At 38.7% G+C, this 22,227-nt stretch overlaps 1 protein-coding gene across 2 annotated transcripts in view; it reads left to right on the top strand.

Annotated features, from left to right (window-relative positions):
* Maob (monoamine oxidase B) overlaps positions 1–22,227 on the top strand; it is a 93,854-nt gene that overhangs the window by 68,918 nt on the left and 2,709 nt on the right. For both annotated transcript variants that reach the window (XM_031373262.1, XM_031373268.1), the window contains exons 6-13: positions 774–915; positions 1,898–2,047; positions 3,179–3,338; positions 10,159–10,255; positions 11,304–11,357; positions 14,447–14,504; positions 16,460–16,557; positions 21,711–21,822. In XM_031373262.1, the coding sequence (XP_031229122.1) occupies positions 774–915; positions 1,898–2,047; positions 3,179–3,338; positions 10,159–10,255; positions 11,304–11,357; positions 14,447–14,504; positions 16,460–16,557; positions 21,711–21,822 (871 nt within the window). The remainder of the gene's footprint in view (positions 1–773; positions 916–1,897; positions 2,048–3,178; positions 3,339–10,158; positions 10,256–11,303; positions 11,358–14,446; positions 14,505–16,459; positions 16,558–21,710; positions 21,823–22,227) is intronic.

The following is a 22,227-nucleotide window of genomic DNA, read 5'->3' as shown; positions in this document are numbered from 1 at the left end:
TAAACTACATTCAAATATATTTTATTTTATAACTTGTGATTTCTCATCTTGTTATTAGCTATTGCTAATTTCTCATTGTGCCTTAACTATGAAATTAAATGATTCTATAGTGCTCAGAAGCAAACCAAAATCTTCAGACATAATGGGCAAGCTGCATCTCTAGGTCATAAATTAAATGTTATCATAGGTTTTTACAATGCAATGGATAGGTGGTTGGAGAGATGGCTGACCAATTAATAGTGGTTACTGCTCTTATAGATGATATAGGTTCAGTTCACATTACCTACATCAGGTTGCACATGACCACCTGTAACTCTACCTCCAAGACATCCAAAAACCTTTTCTGGTAGCTGTGGGAGCCTGGGCAAATGTGGTGCACATTAAAAACAAACAAACAAACAAACAAAAACTCAGGACTTCAGAGAGGAGAAAGATAGCAATTGAAATTTAAGTTGATTTCAAAAGTCTTGACTTTAACTACTTAGTGTGTGCTGGTGCCTTTTACCTAGATAATATTGGGGGAAGACAAGCAGGTGTGTAGGAACAACTGATAACACAGAGTATGGCCGAAGTCAATTCTGAATAAGGTGTTTTGTTTAAGGAAGCATAAATACCATATTTCCTAAATCCATGCCCTTGTGTTTTATGATATTGAATTCCAGAAGTTTGTTAAATTGTGCTAAATGTAGCCAAGGAAACATCTTATTTGACGACTCTAGAATCTTAAGACTGTTCTGCATTTGCTAATCACATTCTTGTTTCTTCCTGAGCAGATCTACAAAGCAGATTGCCACGCTCTTTGTGAACCTGTGTGTAACTGCAGAGACCCACGAGGTCTCTGCACTATGGTTCCTGTGGTATGTGAAGCAGTGTGGAGGTACAACCAGAATCATCTCAACAACCAATGGAGGACAGGTACATACTCTCCTAACACAAAAGCACTACTACAGAAATGGCTGTCATTCTGCATTCAGGAGATAGTGGTGCACAAGGCAAACTTGTGATTTGTCATACTTTACTGCGGTAGCTTCAAATAGCTTTCAAAAGGGACCATCTGTTGTCAGGTATCCAGTGGCCAGCATAATTGTAAGACTAGGCTCCTCAGAAAGTTCAAACAAGAGAGATAGAAATGCACTTGAATTTTAAAAAATATCCCATGCTTTGGGCTGTAACTCAGAGATAGAACACTCCCTAGTATGAGCCAGGCTCTGGATCCAACCCCAGCATTAAGAAAGAAAGAGAAACAAAGAAAAAAGAAAAGAAAAAAGGAAAGAAATTAAAAATCACTGCACATATGAAATTTTATTCTTTATTTATTCAATGCCTGTTTGCTGAGCATTTTTTAAGCTATGCCTCCCCATTAGACTCTAAAGTAAACTGAAGTTCTTAATCTCTTTGATACTCATATTCCTTTCTGTCCCATCCTCTTTACCTCTCATCCTCTCTTCTTCTTCCTCTTCTTTTCCCCTTTCTTTGTGAACCTATTTGAAATAGTCTTTAAAAAGTTAATCAGGGAACAATGAGATATTCAGCAGGTAAAAAGAGCCAAAGGATAGTGCCCAGAACAACATGGTGACCAGGCAAAAGGGAGATAAGGATTATTCTGAGAGTATCCAGTGCAGGTTGGAGCCCTGGAATCTGCAGTAGTATAGCTTTAAGGTCAGTTAGTAAGCCTATAATTTTGTCATAATGACAGCCTGTAATTAGAAAAAATTTCAAATAGCAATAATAATGTAAGTAAAAATATACTCAACAGCAAGTTACAGAACTATTCCCAATAATAAATTGAAATTTTACATAACTTGGAGGAGGGATAGCCAGGAAAAATTATTCACTTAGCTATTTATGTCAACTCCTATATTATCTATCCATATTGAGTCCCATTTCTTCTTTCCAGGAGAGGAAATTTATTGGTGGGTCCGGTCAAGTGAGTGAGCGGATAAAGGAAATCCTTGGGGACCGAGTGAAGCTGGAGAGGCCTGTGATCCACATTGACCAGACAGGGGAAAAGGTTGTTGTAAAAACCCTAAACCATGAAATATACGAGGTAAGCAAGACTTTCAGAGTCAGGGAAAGAGATCAGAGGCCCATTTGTAAGGAAGATTATGTGAGGCCAAGGATCGTCCAGACTTCATAGAGTCTATTTGCCAGAGCTAACTACATTTACCTAAAAGAAAAAAAAAAAGTGAAACTATTTGAGAGGATAGAGGATTGAAAATGTTCTCTCACTTGATGTGCCAGATGGGGGGATACCCAGGGGATCCCTGCCCTCTCAGTGAAGGAGAGGGGATGGAAGAGGGACTGTGTGATGGAGGACTTGAAGGAGGAGGAAGCAGCAATTGGAATATAGAGTGAATGAAAAAATAAATTAATGGAAAACCAAAAAAGAAAATGTACTCTCTTTAATAGGCCCTTGGGTGATTATATAACCAAAATAAATACTTCTTTTTGTTTTTGTTTTTGTTTTTTTGAGACGCGGTTTCTCTGTGTAGCCCTGGCTGTCCTGGAACTCACTCTGTAGACCAGGCTGGCCTCCAACTCAGAAATCCGCCTGCCTCTGCCTCCCAAGTGCTGGAATTAAAGGTGTGCGCCACTACTGCCCGGCCAAAATAAATACTTAATAAATATCAATCATGGCTTATGGCTCTAGCCCTGAGAGTTGAGAATTTTCTGACTACATTTTTGACTTAGTAAAAGATTACAGCTGTAATCAGCTATATAGTTAGAACGTAAGGTGGGTCCAATAGTGAGAAGAAATTAAGCAGAGCAGGAGAAGGTATACCATAAAGTATACCTAGCTGATGGACCACAATCCTTTAAATAAACTTGTTAGCAAAGGCCTTATTGAGACAGGTGAGCCCAGAGCTGAAGGAGATGAGTAACTCTGTGGCCTAAATTGGAAGCATGTCTGGACTGACCAAGGAATGCAAGGCAGCCAAAAATGGCAAACAAAAGAAATGTTGAGACAAAGTATAAGAAGAAGTTGGATAGAGAGGTAACAGGGAAGCTTTAGGAGGTTTTGAACTAGGTAGCAGCAATGGATGCTTTAGCTTTTAATTGGGTCCTTCTGGCTTCACAGTTAAGCTATGGAAGAGGGGCAAGGGTAGACAACAGAGAGGATTAACAAAAACTTTTACCATAGGCCAATGGTAGCTAATGACATTTACTTTTCTTTCAGGCTAAATATGTGATTAGTGCCATTCCACCTGTTTTGGGCATGAAGATTCACTATAGTCCTCCTCTGCCCATGTTAAGAAACCAGCTGATCACACGTGTGCCTTTGGGTTCAGTTATTAAATGCATGGTTTATTATAAAGAGCCTTTCTGGAGGAAAAAGGGTAAGTTCATTCTTTACATAAAGACTTACTAGAGAAGGTCCAAGAAACCTTGCATCAAGATGTGTATTTGGGTATAACTGTTTGTATTGGAATCTGGACAGAAAATTTATGATTCTCTGGTCGCTTTCTTCTGAGTACTAACATGATGGATGTGTGATACTACCTCTTACTATTACAGGTTCTACAATAAAATGCATTGACACAAACATATGAATTATTTTCCTTGAAATCTGACCCATTCTTCAAATAATTTGATATAAAGTTTATTTGATCCTTTCCCAAGCCCCATAAGAACATGTGATTCCATTTTGTAATATATTTTTCAAACACACTGATTTAGAAAAACATGGATTTATGAATGGGGATATAGATTGATTGTTGAATGCTTACACAGCATGTACAAGACTCTGTGTTTTATCCCCAACTATACATACACACACACACACACACACACACACACACACACACACACACACATTCACACACAAAGTGGCAATTATGAAAATTTTCAGGTCACCTTTTATTAGTGTCAAGATCCTACTAAATTAAATAAAATTCATTTTACTTTTAGTAACCTCAAAATGATTTATTATATATAAAAGAATATGTTTACCATATGTGAGGGACTTGTATACCCAAGGATTTTGGTTCCCCTGGGGGGTTGTGTAGCAAATCCTTCTAGATGATGAAGAACAAACAACTGTTAACCTTCTTCAACCACACTTCAGTCTCTTAACTCCTCACCTTCCAAGGGATCCTGCTTAGTGCTCTTATTGGAGTGGCACATCCACTTAACAAGTACTCTACCCTTTGAAAACAACTCACATTGAAAAGCTCTGTTCTTTTGTTCTTTGTATCCAATGGCAACAGCATAATGGAGTCAAGCCTCTTCCTCCTGAGACTCAGGGCGTGAATTTTAGGTGGCTGTCTAGGGGAAGGTAGATATATCATTTAGGACAAGGAATATAAACTGCTTTTGGTTTGATTTGTTTTTTTTTTCTTTTATGTAATTATTAGTTAGCTTTTTATTTAATTTTTTCATGCACTATAATTTCATCATATTCTTTCACCTCAGCTAACTCCTTCCAAATCCTCCCCACAACCCTACCAAGTTTTTGTTGTTAAACATGAAGAGCTTCTTGAGATAGTTTCTCAGTTTCAAATAGGAGCATGCGATTTCTGATAAATGTATAAGTCAAATTCTGGTATCAACTGAAGGAAAACCTTTGTGAGCATTCCTGCCTTCTTGCATTGCTGCTAGGTAATACTGTTAATACTGTTTTAAGAGTTACTTTTGGGGTTGGAAACATGGCTCAGTGGTTAAGAACACTGGCTGCTCTTCCAGAGGACCTCAGTTCAATTTCCAGCAACCACATGGTAACTCACAACCATCTATTATGAGATCTGATGCCCTCTTCTGGCATGCAGGTGTACTGCCAATAGGACACCATTTAAAAAAGAAAAAGACACAAAAGTTACTTTCTGGACCAGTGAGATGGTACAGTGGTTAAATACACTTTCCATCACACCTGAAGAACCTGAGCTGGATTCCTGGGACAAATATGGTGGGTGGAGAACCAACTCCCATAAGCTGTTCTCTAACCCATACATCAAGCCATGGCACATGAGTGTGCACACATGTGCGCGTGCGCACACACACACATACACAGGCATAAATAAAATAATCTCAACAGTTAAAAGTTATTTTTAAATCAGGAAAAATTATCCCATTCATCCATAGTGTAAAATCTTATTACTAGTCAAGACCAAGGTCTATGTTAAACTATCTTATAAATTTTCTATTTATCATTTCCCCTTTAATTTTTTCTGTATAGGGTGCAAATATTTTTCTTCTGCAACTGAATTCTCAAATACATACATAGGGCTGTTTGATGGTATTGGGAATTAAACACAGGGCTTCACAGAACTTCATACCAGGTTCCACAAGGGCTTTTTTAGTCCCATTATCTTTGTCACTGGGCTTTGCATATATAAATAAACAATTAAATATAAGCTATAATAGCATTTTTATTCCAAAATTACACACAAATACTCTAAAAAGACATATACCATTACAATTACAATTGTAAAATATGCAAAGTAGATTTTTTTGAAAAAATGAAGTTAAATCCCAAACACACATCTAACTATGGAAAGCATAGATATATATTGCCTAGTCCTTTGCTATATGGCTCTGTTCATTATAGCTTTATGATATGTTTTGATATTTGGAGAGACATTATTTCCTTTTTTTCCCTTAATTCTGTTCTTAGTAAATTTCAATTACTCTTCTGTTTGAATGTTATGATTGTTTCATTGAAACCTTTTTCTACATCCTTACACACACATACACAAACACACAAAATGGTTTTATCTAATTCCAAGTCTTCCTCCATCTCACCTCCCATACCTGAAATATTTCTTTTATTTCTTCTCTGATTTCTCTCCAATGATGTTAGTACTTTGAGAGGAATTTCTTTAGCATCCTGAATGGCTGAATTGTTTCCCTCAATAGCTCCTTTTAGTTGGTTGGTTCTGCTTTTACCTTCATTTTTTCCTCTTAAAGGACCTTGTAAAATTGTGGGAGTATCCTTCATATCCATTTAAAAGAATGATGTCCCACAAAATTATTAGGACACTGTATACTTGGGCAAGGATCTGGAATCTGTGATAAAAATCCCACAGATACAGCCAAGCTGGATCTGGCATGAAAATGGCTTTTGTGTCGGCTTCCTATTCCTTCAGTTTCTTCAAGTGCACCCACATTACTCAGGGGCCAGTTCACCCTGACCTATTTGTCATCATCCCATCAACTGATCCTGTCATGATCAATATGACTTGCTCACCTAGTTGACAAGATCTTGTATTTGACTCTTCTCTTTCTTGCCTACTTAGAACAGGTGATTTCTTTTACCTAATTCTCTTGTACTCTTTTTTTCTCTCTCTGTCTCTTGTACTCTTAAATCTTCTTGATATCCTGGATAGAATTTGTGCCACTCCATGTATAGTGTTGATAGGCCAGTGATGCATGAACTATGAATGAATTCTATAAGACCAAGGTTGAGTTTATTGTCTCCATATGGTAGAGCTACAGTGGGTGAGACAGTAGAAAGAAACTGAGTTCAGACAGACATCATAAGAGCCTGATTTTATGCAGATTGAATTCTATATGGGCATTCAGGCAGTGTTTCAGTGTCATTGTATCCTGTAATCATTGTAGATGAGGGTTATAGTCAGCAACAACCTAGCTTTGAGACAGTGATACTCTTTACCTGTGTCAGATATGGTTCCACACAACTACTCCTCCTAACCTGGCCTCCAGATTTTCCAGCTGAGCATGGTATGGTGAGCTCTTTATGGCCCTGCTGGTAGTCATTAATGGCATTGTTGTGGACCAGCCCCTTCTCTGAGATAAGAGAGCTTTGTTTAGAGGTAAGAACAGCTCAGCATAGCCATGTCTCCATCTTTTGAACACCCTTTTTTCATAATACTTCAGTCCTTATTTCTCAGTATCTTTCCTACCCCACACCTGGGGACATACAAGCATCCATGCATCCAGTAGCTAACTAAGAAAGAGATATAGGAAGAGAGGGAAGCAGTTGCATCTTAGGAGGCTGTGGGGTATGACTGTTCACATGTGCACACATGTACACAGAATAGGGAGGTGTGACCCTTTCTGGGCTCTTTCTTCTTCATTTGGAAATTCTCCTGTTAGCTTTTCTTTTTTTATTGGATGTTTTATGTGTTTACCTTTCAAATTTTATCCACTTTTATGGTTCCCCTCTGGAACCCCCCCTATCCCACTCCCCTCCCGCTGCCTGCTTCTATGAGGGTGCTCCCCCTCTCACCCACCTACTCTTACCTCACTGCCCTGGCATTCCACTGCACTGGGAAATCGAGCCTTCATAGGACCAAGGGCCTCCCCTCCCATTGATGCAGACAATGTCATCCTCTGCTACATATGTGGCTGAAACCATAGGTCCCTCCATGTGTACTTTCTGGTTGGTAGTTTAGTCCCTGGGAGCTCTGGGGGGTCTGGATACTAACCTCTGGATATAGTCTCTACAGGTTCTCCCTCCTCTTTGTTGGGCATTTCAGCTAATCTCATCCCTGCTGGGTCCTGGGTGCCTCTTGCTTTCCTGGCATCTGGGACTTCCTGGTAGCTACCCCCAGTTCCCCATTCCCCATTGTTAACACACCTCTGTTCAAATTCCTGACCCTCTGTATATCATTCCTGTCTCCTCCCATACCTGATCCTGCCCCACTTCTCCCCCTCCTCTCTTCCTCCCAAGTCCCTCCCACCCTCTACCTCCAGTGAGTATTTTTTCTCCCTTCTGAGACGGACTGAAGCATCCACATTTTGGTCTTCTTTTTTCTTGAGTTTCATATGGTCTGTGAATTGTATCTTGGGTATTCCGTTCCTGTTAGCTTTTCTACACAGGATTTGCTTCAGAGTTTTACCAAAAATAATATTCGTTTGAATAACCTCAAATTTGCAAGTAAATGATAGAGCAAGAGGAGTAGGGAATTTGGGCAAGATATTGTTTTATTATTTCAGACTCTGACCTGACATGGTCCCTGTTCTGTTAGCCTTTTGTTAAAATTGTATAACAGTTATCACTGTTATACATAGAGGATTGTTTCCAGGACTCCCTGTAGTTAACATAATCCTTTAATACTTGTACCCCAGATACGAAATAGCAAAGCATTTGCATAGACCCTACACATATTCTTTAATATACTCTAAATCATCTCTATTTAAAATGTTTAGTATAATGTGTTGCTACATAAATATATGTATAAACTATTATATGGTATATATGTATATACTATGTAGAAAATATATACACATTGTATAGGAAACCATAACAAGGAAAAGTTTAGAAATATTCAGTTAGTACAGATGTAGTTTTTAAAAATGTTTTTGGTTCTTTGAGACAGAATCTGTTTATGTAGCCTTGGCTGTCCTAGTACTTGCTATGTAGAAGAAGCTAGCCTCAAAGTCACAGAGATTCTCCTGTCTCTGTTCTAAAGTACTTGGATCAAATATGTGTACCACCATGCCTATCCAGAAAAAAAATGTTTAGACAGTAACTGTGAATTGGTATAGAACCCATGAATACAGAAGGCCAACTGTATTTTGTTCCAAGTGGTAATGACGAAAGTACTTTTATTCAGAACAAATTGAAATTTTTACCCAGGTTATTGTTCTTGAAAGGAAAGGGGTCTCCACAGGTCAGGTTGGGAATGCGATTCTGCTAAAATTTTAGTTTCCCATGTTCTCTCTGCCTGTGTCTTAAATGTCAAGGACTGCTTCAACTGGCATTAAGGAACCAGATACAGAAATACACATGTGGGATACAGAAAATGTGGTACATTTACACAATGGAGTACTACTCAGCTATTAAAAACAATGAAATTATGAAATTCTTAGGGAAATGGATAGATCTGGAGTATATCATCCTGAGTGAGGTAACCCAATCACCAAAGAACACACATGGTATGCACTCATTGATAACTGGATATTAGCCCAGAAGCTCGGAATACCCAAGATACAATCCACAAACCACAAGAAACTCAGGAAAAAGAAAAACTAACGTGTGGATACTTTGATCCTTCTTAGAATGGGGAACAAAATACCCATGGAAGGAGTTGCAGAGACAAACTATGGAGCAGAGACGGAAGGAAGGACAATCCAGAGACTGTTCCACCTGGGAATCCTTCCCATATTCAATTATCAAACCCAGATACTATTGTGGATGCCAGCAAGTGCTGGTTGACAGGAGCCTCAAATAGTTGTCTCCTGAGAGGCTCTGACAGTACCCAACTAATACAGAAGTAAAGGCTCACAGCCATCCATTGGACTGAACACAAGGTCCCCAATGAAGGAACTAGAGAAAGGACCCAAGGAGCTGAAGGGTTTGCAGCCCCTTAGGACGAACAACAATATGAACTAACTTGTACCCCCAGAGCTCCCAGGGAGCTCACTTGGTGGGACTCATGGCTCCAGCAGCATATGTATAGCAGGGGATGGCCTAGTCAGTCATCAATGGGAGGAGAGGCCCTTGGTCCTGTGAAAGTTCTATGCCCCAGTGTAGGGGAATGCCAGGGCCAGGAAGCAGGAGAGGGTGGGTTGGTAAACAGGGGGGTGGGGAGGTTAGGAGTTTTGTTCAGAGGGAAAACCAAGAAAGGGGAGAACATTTGAAATGTAAATAAAGAAAATATCTAAAAAAAAAAAAAAGAAAATACACATGTTTAGTTCCAGATACTCAAGAGCCTGACATAGGAAAGTCCCATGAAACCTGGAGTTAATGGCTGGTTTGAACTGAGACCCTGCCTCTAAAACAAAAGTTGAAAGAGGAATGAAATAGCAACATACAGCCTCTTGTATTTCAGTTTCCACTGACCACTTGACTTTTGTTCTTTTTTTGTCCAAGACAGTGTTTTTATGTAGCCGGTCTCAAAATCACTAGGTAGATGAAGTTTCTGCCTCTATCTCTTGGGTATTGAGATTACAGATAGGAACCACTACATAGAGTTTGTACAGTGCTGGGGGACAAACACAGGGCTTTGTGCATGCTAGGCAGGCAGTGTACCAACTGTGCTACAACCTCTGAGCCCACTCTGATATTTTTCATATAACCACGATTACCTAGCCCTGTCCTTGACAACAGTTCAGTTTGTTTTCATACACCTATAGTAGAATGGTACATGTTTGACCTCCAAATTTTTCAAATTGAAAACTGTATTTTTCTTTGCAATTGCTGTGGGCAAAATGATAGGGTAATGAACATGTCCATGTACTTCACTGTTTCCTAAGATTTCTGTGGAACCATGGTTATTGAAGGAGAGGAAGCTCCAATTGCATACACATTGGATGATACCAAACCAGATGGCAGCTATCCTGCTATAATGGGGTAAGACACAATTATAATATTATAGCTGTATTTGCTATTGGCAAGATAATACAACACTATTGATTGAGGCATAAAAAGCTTTGTTAAAACAATTTTTCTTGATAGTACTATTCTGCAAATCCATGATAGGGGCATTATTATTGCTTCTTTTTAATAACAAATATGTATATGTCAAATACCAATAACATTTAAATTTTTTATACTAATTTTCTACTTCATCTTAGTGTATCAGTAGATATGTTTGGGACCATCTTTACATGATAGACTGATACTAAAAGGAATATTTTACTGAGAGTTCTTATGGAGACTGTGTGGGCATCCATGTTGTTTACTATGTTTTCTGTTGCTATAGCAAACTTCTTAACACTGGGTAACTTATGAGAAGATGTTCATTGTACTTCACAGTTCTAGAAAACTAAGAGCATGAAATTAATATTTACTAGGCTTCTGATGAGGACCTTGTGCTACTTCAAAACACAACAGAGAGGAAGCAAGGACACAGGCATACTTGTTATTTAAAATAACCCACTCTCCCAAAGAGCAATCTACTGTCATGGAAACCATATTAATCTTTTGAATTTCTTGTGATTCAAAATATTTTAAAAGGCCCTACCACTTCTCAACCCTATTATGGCTCAGACACAGCCTTAAGTGAGTATTTGAGACTCTAGTCTCTTAGTCACTAAGCCTTTTGTCATCCCAACCTAGATCTTTTACCAAAGATCTTTACCTAGATCTTTTGTCATACTAACCTAAAAGAATCATGGCCAGTCATTACTTTTACTCCCGTGATCCCCCAAAGCCAGAAAGTGCTCCTCAGTGACAAGAATGGGATATTGAAACAGGGATACTATAGGTATCTAGTACATAGTAAACATGTAATATAATATCCATATAATATCCAGCTATAGTAAACACATATAATATCCAGTATATAGTAAATAGTATATAGTAAACAGTGCATAGTAAGCATGGCATGCATAGCCATAGAAATGAAGTGAAGGTGAAAGTATTAAACTCCTGTCTTTTTCTTGTTTGTCTATTTTAGATTTATCCTTGCTCACAAAGCTAGAAAACTGGTACGCCTTACCAAAGAAGAAAGGTAACAAAATCTTCTTTCATTCTTCTTTCTTTCCCTATCTTCTTCCTTTCCTCCCTCCCTCTCTTTCTTCCCCCTATCCCTTTTCTTTCTTTTATCACTCTCTCCATTGTTTAGTTGATAGGAAGATAGTTTTTTTAGAGCAAAACACAGACTCAATAAGGATTATAGACTTCTCAAGTAAGTAACCTCTTTCTTTCCACTCTTTCTTTTCTTCTTCTTCTTCTTCTTCTTTTTTTTTTACTATTTGCTTGCCATTTGATGTTTATTGACCTGTCAGCATACAGAATACCTCATAATATGTGTATTGCTAATGGGATGTATTTGTTATGTTAATGATAAAGGTCTTATATGCCACAATGCTTATTACTTAAGAAGCAAATATTCAAATTAATACTTACTGATTTATTATACACAAGACATTATGCTAAGAACTAGGAACATTATGAAAATGGATATAAGGCAAGAGCTGAACATTTACTTATGGAGGAGATTACTAAGTGACAAACTGCTAGGTTAGGAAGCATTACATAAATAATGTATAGCAATTGCAGGTTATAGGTACACAGACTAATTTTTCTGGAGTCTATCATCTCTCCTAGCAATTTGAATCCACTAATGCCAAATATGTATACCTGCACCACAACTGATAACATATTGAATCACTCAAAGCCCAAATGACTTTATAGGGCATAGCATGTTCCTCTGCAACACATGCCACCTTGGTGCATGGCCAGAACTGTGGAGGTCTGACTGGGCCATATATTTCAAAATGTCCCCATTGGAATATAAGACACATGAAGGTTAGGAAGTGTTATCTGACCGACTCACTGTTGAATCTTCAATGCCTTGAACACATCTTTTCCCAAGTTGTTTTTTTTTTTACCATGTTCATAGATTAGTATATCATATACTGTAACAACTACATGTTTCATGTAGTCAGGGTTATTCATTCTAATAGCTTAATAAATGATCTTTCATACACAGAAAAAACTCCTATTTCAATATATTATTTTTGCTTAATCTTTTGTTTAGATTTTATTTGTAATTGTATGTAACGTGTATGTATGTGCAAATGTGTGTGACATGTATGTACATGTGTGTATTGCACATGTGTGAGTGTATGTGTGTGAGAAAGAAACAGAGACAGATAGACAGACATAGAGAGTGCAGGCACCCTTGAAAGCCAGAAATGTTGAATACCCCTAGAGCTGAATTTATATGTTGATGCTAGGAACTGAAGTGGTCCTCCAAAGAACTGACACACTCTTAACTGCCAATCCATTTCTCCAGTCCTCCAAGATACATATTTTTCATTATCCATTCTTCTACTGATTTGGGGTTTTTATAATAAGAGTGGTATAGGATGAGTTGCTGACTGTTCAGGCTATCCTCTGACTTACTACGTAGCCACAACTTGCCTTTAACTCACAGTCTTCCTGCCTCCATTTCCCAATTGCTGAAATTACAGCTATGCATCACCTTGCCCATCTCTGGATTCATCTACTATCTGAAAATCTTTTCTTTTCCTGAAGTATATTTTAATGTAAGAGGTAATGCCATGGAGAGTAGAGATACTCATGAGGATTTACCTCTAACCAAAGACTTATTGATGGAATCTAGGGGAGGGCTCATCAGTTTTCTTGAAGGATGTAGACTCTTGTAAATTGACTATAGTCTAGTAGATGACCCCATACCCATGAATATATAGCTAGCAAAAATTGGACTTAGTGAGTTCAGTTTGAAAAAGAGGGGGTAGGGAGTAGATATTGAAAGAGTTAAGGGGAGAATTTGGGAAATTAAAATGATCAAAATGTATTGTATACATGTATGAAATTCTCAAATAATTAATAGAAATATATTTTTCACAAAGAAGTGAAGGTTCAGCTTTTTTTTCTTTCCTCAGCTGCCATATTTTAATTATCAGTCTCTTCTCCAAGAGTTTAAAATGCCCACCTCCCTGAATTCTCATCCTCTGTACATACTTGATTCTATTTCTGGAGCTAACTGCCTATCTCCACTCTGTTAACATCCCTCTGTCACTGCCATGCTATTCCAGGGAAAGAGAGGAGCAGAAGGCATTAAGCACTTACATTCTTTTGCTTGTTGAAAGAGTTCCTAGGTGTAAAACAATATTGCATTTTAGAAAGATATTTATTTTTATGTATATGGATGTTTTGCCTGAATACATGTCTGTGTCCTACATGTGTGCCATGCTTGGTGCCCACTGATGCCAGAAGAGTGTATTGGATGCACTGGGACAGGAGCTACAACCTGCTGTGAGATGACATATGAATGCTGAGGATTGAACTCGGGTCCTCTGTTGGAGCAGCTAGTTCTCTTAACTCCTGAACCAACACTCCAGTCTACAATAACACTACTTTTAAAAATGAATTGGCCAAGCTATAAATCATGTTTAAGATTCCCTTGTGCATTCCTAATCTATACAGGCTAATATTGAGACAGTTCTGCTCATTTATAGAAATATAAATATATCAGTGGCTAGATGTATGTTAATTGGTAAATTAGTTGATCATCTTAAGTTACGAGTTATAAGAGTTGGCTTACTTCCAACTCTCCCACTAGACTTAAGAGAGAGTATTTACTGAGCATTTATTTATTGCAAACTATTATTGGGCTATGAACTTTATATTGGCAGTTTATAAATCTGAGAAGCCCTTGGAAGGCTTGGGAAACACAAATTACTCTCATCTTCCTTTCTGAGTCAAGAGTCAGTAGCAGAACCTGAGACTGTCTTGCTACATTCCAATTTGTGAGCTTATGGTTTTAAAGCACTAGAAATAGAACAAAATCCTGTTTTTCAAAAATTAAAATGAAGCTAGCTGTGATCACTCTTGCTTGTAATCATGTCACTTGAGAGGCCAAGGCAGGAAGATTGAAAATGCCAAGCAAGCCTGGGCTACATAGAAGTACAGCATCTCAAGAAAAAGAAAACCATAATTAGTTAACCTGAAAGGTCAAAGTGGAAGCAATGGTACCCAGAGACTTTTTCTTAAGGGAATACGTGCCTCCCCTTACTTCCTTTAAGCTTTACTTTTATCATTAATACATTTTATTTCTCTGTTATACAGACTGAGGAAACTTTGTGAGCTATATGCAAAAGTTCTGAACTCCCAAGAAGCTCTGCAGGTAAGGCTGTTTCTCAGCCTTTGCCCAGTGGGAAGAGGCCTGTTTTGTCCTGAAAGGCTTCTCAGGGATGGGTTTGTTGTCTCAGGAGGACCCTACATCTTATCTTTCCCCTATATACTCACAGAAGGATCTGTACATGTAGGGTTGGTGTATAAATGGTTCCAGAAAGTGTTTTAATCTGCTGCAGGTAGTGTTTCTTTTGTCCCTAAATTCAGAACTGTCCCTGAATCAAGCTTATGGATGACAGCAGTAGGTAATTAATGTTCTCAAGCGCTGTATGAAGGGGTTGAATGGAAAACATTGAGAAAGTCTCTTCTAAGGATATTGATGATTCATTTCTGATGATGAAATGGTGTTGCTTCTGTCCTTGTGTGCTTTTTGTTCAAAGAAAGTCACTTGCTTCATTGGAGCTTTGGTGTTTTCTGTGTGAGTAGAATAAATTCCTTGGAGGAAGGATAAATGAAAGAAAGCACAAAGAGCCAAAGAAGGATGGATGCTCAGGAAGCATTATTAGTCCTTAGATGTCAGAACACAGCATGATAATAATAATACCAGAAGAGGCCCAGGGCCTCTATTTAGGCAGGGCCTCACACTTTGTAAATAGGATGCAAAATCAGCTATGTGATCATAATTTTTTAACAAAACATTTTTCAAAGTCTAGTTTTAAATTTTTGCTGTATCGGGCTGGTGAGATGGCTCAGTGGGAAAGAGCACTGACTGCTCTTCTAAAGGTACTGAGTTCAAATCCCAGCAACCACATGGTGGCTCACAACCATCCGTAATGAGATCTGATGGCCTCTTCTGGTGTGTCTGAAGACAGCTACAGTGTACTTACAGATAACAATAAATAAATCTTAAAAAAATTTTTTTTGCTGTATCAATTTTCTCTTTTCAACAAGATGGTGAGTGATAAGATTTCTGTTTAGGATATTCATTGTTGGTTCCTCCCACCCCTGGGTAGAATTGAACATAGGGTGATGACAGGCTAGGCATGTTCTCTACCACTGAGCTCTAATTCTGGCCTTTGTTTTTGTAAAACTCTCAGCTAAAATACAGCCTGTTGGTTGCTAAAACATATTTTCCAGACCAGTGGTTGTTTTTTTTTACAAGTCCCACCATCCCTCCATAGTGAGTACATACTATGAAAACTATTCTAGCTTCAGCAAAGCTCATCCCTGTCAAAACATGAAACTCACCATCGTTTGTTTTTCATACAAATACACTTCTGCTTTTGTTTCTTGCACAACCATTCTTATAAACTGTATCATTTAAAACCTTTTCTCAAAACCATTAGACACTAAAACTTTCTGATAAATAAAAACAAAGTGAAAGTGGAAACAGATAATTACTGTCTATGTCCGGAAATGTGGTGTATTTTTATAATCTCAGTACTTGCAAGATGGAAGCATCAGAGGAGGATCAAGAATCTCAGGCAATTATGCTACATGACAAGAATTTATCTTTAAAAATTGATACATGCATGTGCAAAATTAAAAAAAAATCTTTCTAAGGTCTAAATTTATCCAACTTTATTATCAATAACCAGTCTTCAGAAACATCAGGCTAATATGGCCCTATTTCTGAAGTACAGTCAACCCTCTGTAAGTAGAGGTTCTATGAAATATTTTGAAAAGAAACCACACATGCACTGAAAAATCAGTGTGATAAGAATTTGCATGGCATTTGTATTGAATTATGAAACATAAATAATCTAGAGGTAATTTAAAGCATATAGGAGGATATGCAGAGGTTATAGGCAAATACTATACCACTTTCTACAAGAGGTTTCAGTAGCTATAGGAAGCAGGGAAACTTGAAAGCACTGCCCTCCAAATTCCGAGCAACAGCTACAATTGGTTCTCTGTAATGAAATCTACTAGCATGTGCTCCATATACAATAGACAAAATATCTTCTTTTGCCTCTTTCTGAAGTCTTTTACCTTCTTCCTTAACAGCCAGTCCATTATGAAGAGAAGAACTGGTGTGAGGAACAGTATTCTGGGGGCTGCTACACAACCTACTTCCCTCCTGGTATCTTAACTCAGTATGGAAGGTACTGCCTAATCACTGCACTAACTCTTCCAGGAATGGCACACATTCAAACAAGACATATCTGGTAAACAAAAGTGTGTTGAGCTGTGATGGAAAGCTCCTGCAATTGAAACCAAGCTCCACATGCTTCTTCCCGGTTTTTGCTTTCCTGTAAATACCAGAAAGCATTTCCAGAATTTCCTTTGAAGCTCTATGAGTCTCACAAAGGAAGTGACACTGCTGCACCATTGTATTGCTTCCACTCTTCATTCCTCTAGAAAAGCAAATTCAGTCAATGTAACCAAAGAAAGTTGACACAGAAGGAGCACTTTAGATAGCCAGAGGATTTGTTCAGACTGCCAGTAGATTATCCTAATACTGAGTCTAGAACTCAGGAAACTTCCCCAAGAGCACCTCTGTTTCAGTGTGGGTATGGCTCTGAAAACTCAAAATCAATTCTAAACAAGGCAAGAAAGAGATTGAGTTCCTTGTATAGTTCTACCAATCACCTATTTAGTCATTTATTGTTGTTTGATTTTACTTTACTTAGCATATGGACAAGAAACAAAAAAATAATGTGATCATAGCCTGAGTTATTCGTTAGCAACTTTATTCTGTTTCTAACACATGATATGACTCACCTCTTCAGAGTTTACAGGCTTTTTACACTCACAGAATTGTGCATCCAAGTATGAGTCACTGCTGCTGAATTCAATGTATCTGATGACAATAACAAGGCACAACTTAATAACCATTACCAGGATGCTCACTAAACTAAAGTGGGAAAGATAAGGAACGGGTATTGAGAGTGCAACACAGGGTGTTACTAGGATGAAGGCCAAGGCCACTGATCACCTCTCCATGAAAACCAGTAGAAGAAAGGTTCAACCCTGCTTATCAAAAGATGATTAAAGGCTCTGGGTGCCACGGTCCTTATCTACCTACAGATATCCAATATGCTTCTGAGTCAATAGGTTACTTTTCAGATAGACCTAATGACCTGAGTGAGGATGAAGTCACTAGTAATTGTTTCATTGATTGTATATTGAATAAGTGCCAATCATTTACTGACCACTTCTAAAAATGTCAGTATCAAGGTTATGCCTCCTTGCTAAGGAGTTGATAAAGTTGGAGGCAATGGTGGGAAGCAGAGGAAGAATAGAACATAAGAACTTAAGTACTAAAGTATGAGGGTTAGTGCTTTAGTTAAGGGGCATAACAATATTCTGAGGGTCCATGGAAACACAGGCTCCCCTTAGTGAAAAGTGCATTGGCTTCATATCAGGCAGTAGGGGATAGAGAAGCTTCACTGAGAATGCAGTCTAGGTAGAATATCATGGAAGAAGCGAAGCCATGGGTCTTGGGTGAAGCTAAGTGTGACAGGGATATAGGTGATATTGATAACAGAATGAGAAGAAGCAGGGATGGAGAGGTGGCTCAACAGTTGTGAGCAATTATTACTTTTGCAGAGGACCTGAGTTCAGTTGCCAACACCTGCATCAGGCATCTCACAATACTGTGTAACTCCAACTCCGAGGGATCTCCTGGCTTCTGTGAGCACCTGCACTCACATACACATAGTAAAAATTTTTAATTGAATAAAATGGCAAGAATTGAACTAGAAAGATCTGTATGACCCTTTGTGCCATACAATATATTGAAGATTATAAAACTTTGTCTTTTAGCCACTATATCAGTTTAGGTTTGAGTTTTGTTTTAATTTCAAAATGTAGTGTCATTTGATATCTGGCCATTGAGTGCTAAACTCTATGCTCAGTTCCATAGAATATCAGGAAAATGGCTGTGGGGTGAGGAGCACACAAAGAACCCTTAATTTATCAGTCTGTGGACTAAATGTGCAATCACACACAAGGTGACATGATAATGCTTTTCACCTTTGTCCCTTGTCATGTATGGGTATCAGGTTTCATGTCATAATATAGGAAACTAAGGCACAGAGTGACTTAATGACAGAACCCCCAGGCGAAATAGAGATTGCATCAAAGGATTTCCTGACTCTGCAAGGCCAGGACACCTGGAATACTGCAATGAGTTTTGTTGTGAGGGCCCTTGATGTATTCACACATGTACTGCTACCAGCTAGAAGACTGAGGACAAAACAAACAGACCAACTTTAGTAAAGAACTGAATACATGTTTCTTAAGAAATTTCTGTTGCAGTTAGCATAGATTAAATTTACCACAATTAGGCAGTAAACCACATAATTCATGAGGATGTTATGTTGAGGTCTCTGTATAATAGTCTCTTCCCTCCATCTTTATTGCATACACTAACTGCTCACTCACCTTCTCATCTCCACTGGACAGAAACTCTCTCATTTTAATCCTTGCGTGTTACATTTTTATATACAATTGTTAGCATGGTTAGTTTCCTGTGTTGTAGTCTTCTAATCTTTACTAGCTTTTGGCCACTGTACCAGGTCTCCAACTGGCAGTTCCTTCTGTTGTAAAAAGTGAGCATATGCTCAAATGCCTTATAGTTTAACAAGCATGGAGAGGGTAAATCTACCTTCTGTCTCTGGAAACACTTTGAATGCCCTCCAGCTCCCAATAATTACAGATGATTCCATGTATTATAGTAATTTCACCAATACTCTATATTTGCTTATATGCCCATGCCTTTTGTATGGGTATGATAAATTCGGGTAAAAGAAAGCATAATGATTCAAGTAAAACTGTTAAGTTTTCCTATAAGAGGCTCAACAATATACCAAATTATAAGAGTTAACTCTTTTCCAGAGGGACCAAATACTTGATAAAAAGAATTTGTTTTCCTACCCCATCAGGAGTTAGAGATTATCGATCTATAATAGTGTGGATAGCATATTAGAAGAGATCACACCAATGAAAGGCAGGATGCAGAGCAGAGCAGTAATAAGAAGGGGCCAGGGTGATATATATCCCCCAAAGACACACTCTCAGTGACATATTTTCTCTAATAGACCCACTTCCCACCTTGCAACAGTCTATTCTCATTGTCAGTCCATTAATAGAGACCTCATGATCAAGTATTCCCTGGAAACTTTTGTAGACATGCCAGAAAGGATAAGTGTTAATTAACATAAGCATTGTTCTGAATGCTGGATATCCCTTATCTGATCATGACATCTAGCGATAGGCTGAAAATGGCTCTGGGTAGTACTCCTTTTATGGTGTCTTTGAAAGCATGATAGTGGACTGTCTTTATAGGCTAAGTGCCTGGGAACCTTCTATCCTTTTGCTTAGCATGGGAGCATTCTGGAAATCAGTGATGGTAATTTATCAGGCAACACAGAGAGGATAAAAATAGAGATGTTGACATCTGCTAGAAATATTTCAAATGCTGGCTCTGCTGTTTTTTAGCACTATGGCTCTTGCTGAGTTACTGCACATTTCTCTGAGCCTGTCTGTTTATATGTAAGGTGAGCTGTTAACTAGTAGCACTATCATGGAGTTCTTGAAAAGATTAGAAAGAAAATAGAATGTAGCACAGAGATAACATGCAAGGTGATCAAGACTAAGTTAGAGTTCTTAGACACCTGGCTTCAGATACTACTTCTGTCACTTTCTGTGTATAGCATAGAGAAAATCACTTCAGCTTTGTTGTTGGTTAGGTCCTAGGAGGCAGACACTGAAGCAATCAGTAGACAGGATAGATATTAACAGATTGCATCCTTAGTATTAGCATCATTGAAGGAAGAAGGAGGAAGCAAGAATAGGAAAGCCAGGCAGTAATGCAGTTCCAATAAAAGTACCAACTGACCCCATAACACACTCTGAAAGTAGAATGGTCCTTCCAAGTGGTCTCATGTTGGAGCTTGGGAATTGCATCTTTAAAAGCTTATTTATGAAGTTGGTCACTAAATGTAGTTGATGTTTGTCTTAGTCAGGGTTTCTATTCCTGCACAAACATCATGACCAAGAAGCAAATTGGAGAAGAAAGGGTTTATTCAGCTTACTTCCACATTGCTGTTGATCACCAGAGGAAGTCAGGACTGGAACTCAAGCAGGTCAGGAAGCAGGAGCTGATGCAGATGCCATGGAGGGATGTTCCTTACTGGCTTGCTTCCCCTGGCTTGCTCAGCCTGCTCTCTTATAGAGCCCAAGACCTCCAGCCCAGGGATGGCACCACCCACAGGGGGCCTTACCCCCTTGATGAGTAATTGAGAAAATGTCCCACAGCTGGATCTCATGGAGACATTTCCCCAACTGAAACTCCCTTCTCTGTGATAACTCCAGCCTGTGTCAAGTTGACACACAAAACCAGCCAGTACAGTGTTAGAAGCAGGCATGAAGTAGTGTCACCAGTGGAAATAGTCACCTCCAAAGAGTGCCAGCATAAGCATACCACCTTCTGGAAGGACTCCCACCGACAAAGAGTCCTTCATTCTGGGTGGTACATCTCAGTGTCTACCACAATCAATTCTACATTCACCTCTGGGAAGTATAAATAATAGTATTGGGGTTACAGTAAGGAGTAATGAACTTTGAAGAGTAATGAACTTTGAAGGTGCCCAACAAATTTTAACTTAGCAATAGTTCTGAATCCCAGTGGATGATAGTCAATGAAGCCATAAGACTCATTTATTTCTTCAGTGTCATTAATGGAAGTAATCTTAAAATCATTAGACCATCCCTTTAAGAGATAGATAAGGGTTAGAGATGTGGTCCAGTAGTGGAGCACATGCCTAGCATACATAAAGCCTTGGGTTCCATCCTGTATCATACAAAACCAAAAGAAATAACTACAAAAACATATAAGGAGGGCAAAGCATGGTAAGAAGAAACTGTCAAGTTCAATGGTAGAATAACTAAGTAAGAAATCAGAAGAATGTATCACCTTCCTCATATGAAGGTATCCATATATGACTGGGCTTTTTCTGTCCCTCACTTTATAGAGATGAGTCAAATATGTATTTCGCCCCTATTGATTTCAGCTACTTTTCCTGTTAGTATTCTTGGTAGAGGAGTGTGGGCATGGACTTCAGCTTTTGTTCCATTATACCCATGATAGAGATGACACAAGAGCTGGGGAAACCTGAGGAGCATTATCGTACATTGTAAATGTCCTCCTAGATGTTTTGAACCTGAAAAAGCCAACTGGCCTGGGTCCTCATGTGAGAACTCATTTCTGGTTTGGTATAATGCCACTTACTGCTCTGCTTTTTGTTCCCAGGGTTCTACGCCAGCCAGTGGGCAGGATTTTCTTTGCAGGCACTGAGACAGCCTCACACTGGAGCGGCTACATGGAGGGGGCTGTGGAGGCTGGGGAAAGAGCTGCCAGAGAGGTAGGGTCCAGGATCATGGGCAGTGGTGAAAGAGGACACACAAAACTTGATAAACAGTTCAAAGATGAGATCTTGGCACCACCCCCCCCCACAAACACACACACCAAATTCTCCATCTAAAGACCCAAAAAACACATTATAATAGCAGTTTTAGGTGAAGGGAACACCTTAAACAAAATAACAAAAATATCTAATATTTTATCTGAAGTGTGTGGAGCTCAGAACTCAGCTGTACTTAAGAGATGATGAGACTGGAAAGATGGTTCAGCAGTTAGAAGCACTTCTTACTCTTTGAGAGGACCTGAGTTTGGTTCCCAAGATCCTGTAGGAAGCTCACAACTGCTTGTTACTTCGCTTCCAGGAAATACAATACCATCTTCTGAACTCAGAGTTCATGTGAACATC

Source organism: Mastomys coucha, chromosome X, assembly GCF_008632895.1.
Source record: "Mastomys coucha isolate ucsf_1 chromosome X, UCSF_Mcou_1, whole genome shotgun sequence".
Lineage (NCBI taxonomy): Eukaryota > Metazoa > Chordata > Mammalia > Rodentia > Muridae > Mastomys > Mastomys coucha.
The sequence above is the reverse complement of the archived record's forward strand: the minus strand, read 5'-3'. Positions and strand labels throughout refer to the sequence as shown.